The 3,309-nt window shown below is 42.7% G+C and overlaps 1 protein-coding gene across 1 annotated transcript in view; it reads right to left on the reverse strand.

Moving 5' to 3' along the window:
* LOC119581633 (FERM, ARHGEF and pleckstrin domain-containing protein 1-like) overlaps window positions 1–3,309 on the reverse strand; it is a gene marked incomplete at both ends in the record, with an annotated part of 41,567 nt that overhangs the window by 23,915 nt on the left and 14,343 nt on the right. The window contains 1 exon segment of the mRNA XM_037929754.1: window positions 2,436–2,666. Coding sequence (XP_037785682.1) covers window positions 2,436–2,666 — 231 coding nt within the window.

The raw sequence follows: 3,309 nt of genomic DNA on the forward strand, positions 1-3,309 counted from the left end.
CTCTTTATCCTCATCTTCTTCCATTACGATTTCAGCAACTGCTGGACGTTCAGCATGGCCCTCAACAATTTCTACTACACGAGCACCAGATATTGATGTAAAAGGCTCTGGCACTTCATCAGGTGGGATAAGTGCTTCTGTCAGTTCATCCATGTTAATCAGGGAATCATCAAAGATAATACCATCAAAAATGTTTGTCTTTCGTTCTGGATCTGATATGGTTGGACTCTTCTCAGATACTGATGGAAGTGTTGATGAAGATGTGTCTGGCTCAAGGGATTCAGACTCTCGTTCAGGTTCAAATTCAAACACTGGAGTATCAAAAAATGGTGATTTCTGACCAGGTTCAATGGATATTGATGTTCTTCTTCCAATATCTGATAGAGATGGTCTTCTCTCTGATGAAACAGAACCTCTTCTATCTGAGGACACTGAACTTCGACGGTCTGAGCACACAGAGCTTCGTCTTTCTGAAGATGAAGATGACTTCCTCTCTCTTATTTCCCGTTCTGCATCATATGGGGATCTTCGGCCCATATCATGAACAGATGACCTTCTCTCTCTATCTAAAAATGGAGAACGACGTTCAGAGTCATGTAATGATGACCTGCGTTCTCTGTCTGGTAGAGGAGAAATATTTCCATAATCCTGAATTGATGGTCTACGTTCTCCTGTTGGATATGGGGACTTTCGTCCAATGTCGTGAGCAGACATTCTTCGTTCCCCAGTAACAGAAGATCTCCTATCTAGAATTGATTCATCTATTTCTTCTATGCTCATCTGGCTGTCTTTGGACCCCAACTTACTTAATCTTTCATCAGGCAAACGGAATCTTTCAATGACAGTTCTTTCTGAAGCATCACTTTCATCAATCTTCCTTTCTCGTGAAGTGTCAGTTAGATCCATTTCTCCGCTGGAAGGAGATTCTTCCTTGACTTCAGGTGGAGGAGGTAAAATTTCAAAATCAAAGATACAAGGTTCACCTCCAGGTTTTTCTTCAATGACAACAATAATCTGATCTTCATGTTCTGACTCTAATTCTAATTCTTGTAGCTCTTCTTGCTCATCTTCTTCCTCATCACTGCTTCCTCTCACGCGAGTTATGAGGTCCATGTCTGGGGGTGGTGGTAAAAACTGTACCTGTTCTTGAGAAGGGGTCAGGTCATCATCTTCTTCCTCTTCCTCCCTCACTTGCTCTGGAGGATGGGATATTGTGTGAGGGATTTCTAAAGGTGAGCAAATATCACTGTCTGTATTTCCTCCAGAATCACTTCCTCGTCCAGCTCCATACATGTGGTACACTGACTTTTTATGAAGAGTGGAAAAATCCATGGATCTTGGTCTCTGTTGAGATGAGTAGGAAGTGATACTTGGAGGGCTGGTTGAAGTACTTCGCCTGTGCTGAAGGAACTTACCGTGCTGAAGGTCCATTGGTCTTGGAGTTGTTGATGACCGAGTGTGGGAGGAAAGAGACGATCCACCATCACTTTCACAAGAACTCATCTTGTGCAAGCTTTCTTGTGATGATCCATAATCTACATAGTGTCCCATCTCTTTTGCTGCCCGTAAGCTAGCAGATAATCGTGGAGTAACAGTTAATGTGCTCAAGCTTGTTGAGGCATCACCTAGATCACGAAGGCTCTCATGTGAATCCCTCCCTACTCTGGAACGGCTACTGGAGTGTGATCTAAGGCTGATACTCTCTGGGAGGCTTTCCTGACGTTCTAAACCACTATGACGGGGATGGGTCATTTGTCCAAACACAGATGCACTATCTGTGATGGTGATAGTTCCCAAGTGCCTTGTGGTTAGCATGTAACCTTTCTCACTGGTAATTTCACATACACTGTTCTCATGGAACTCTGGGCTTCCAGGGCTTGCAAGATCTTCCTCGTCAGTCTGGGATGGACGCGAGTCGAGAGGTAATTCCAGAGTTATTCTGGAACTAGCTCGACTACCAGCTAAACTTCGAGACAAGTTCCCAGTCTGACTGCTGCTACGTGTTCTTGGAAGACTACCAGTGTAGCCGTTAGTGTGGGTTTTGGGTGTATTACTACCATGGCTACGAGGCAGACTGCCCGTGTAGCTACTTGCCCGCCCCCTGCCATCATCCCCTTTAACCCCAGACCAATCTATCCCCTCCCCAAGATCATCTTCGTTATTTATCAGCAATTTGGACCCAGATCTGCTTGGACATCTGAGGCTAGATTGTGATCCTGCCCACTTCCCTCCCTCCCTTTCAATGAGTTCATAGGAATCATGTGATAAATTATCCCCACTATCATCACCTTGCTCTTGATAGAGTCGATTATCTATATAGCTATAATCTTTTATTGATCCCTCCATGAGAGCAGGGTTAGAGTTGAGTTGTTGGCGTGAGGACATAGTAGAGTTAGTGTCGATTGAGGGCGCCCTTTGGTAGTGGCGATGCTGACCTGGATGGTGGGAGTACTCGGGGTCATGACCTCGCTGTGGACTAGAGGTCACTGAGGTCTCCGGTGAGAGGGTGTCCTGCCTTGATGGTGTCACACTGGGAGTCTCCAGGTCACGTGTGTCGAAGTCATGGAGGTCGGCAGTCTCAGTCTGGGTAGGTGACCCCGGCGACTGTGGGTCACCTGTAGAAGCCAGGGTCATGGAGCCACACGATAAAGATACAGGTGTGCCAACTGTAAAATATGAGTTAGTTAGTATGAAACCAAACACCTACAATGTGCTGTATAGTTCTTCCTAGTTCCTCATGCAAAACACCCTATAGAGATGTTAATTAGAATGAAGAAAGCAGATATCTAAATGTTAACACACAATCAGAAATAGTAATTTATATAAAACAGCTGATTTTGCTTTTCAATGTATTTATCAAATGCAATGTTAAGGACCATTAACAACTTCAGAGGTACTGTCAAGTTTGAATTCCTACATTTCACTAGCTGTCAAACAAGCTTTTGTGATAATTTTTGGTAAGTACTGGCCAGTCAAATACATAATAAAATATAGGTCTACTAATATATTTTATGATTCACTACCAAAAAAAATCATATTTATTTACAAAGGCTTCTTATTTCAATAAGACTATATGTCTTCTCTTACTGAAAAAAGTTTAAGTGTTTTCAACATGAGGTCAATATAACTGGCAGTTATGTTAAAGAGCTGAATGGAAATTCAATGAAAAGAAATACTGAAAGTTTTTATAAGGAAGAAATCACAATGAAAAAGGTTATTGATTTTGACAAATCTCTCAATGATGAGGAAATATATTAACCACTTGGATCCGGGGGTATGACCATCAGTTCATGAAAAATTTGGTTACAG

Source organism: Penaeus monodon, chromosome 15 (assembly GCF_015228065.2).
Source record: "Penaeus monodon isolate SGIC_2016 chromosome 15, NSTDA_Pmon_1, whole genome shotgun sequence".
In the NCBI taxonomy this organism is placed as follows: domain Eukaryota; kingdom Metazoa; phylum Arthropoda; class Malacostraca; order Decapoda; family Penaeidae; genus Penaeus; species Penaeus monodon.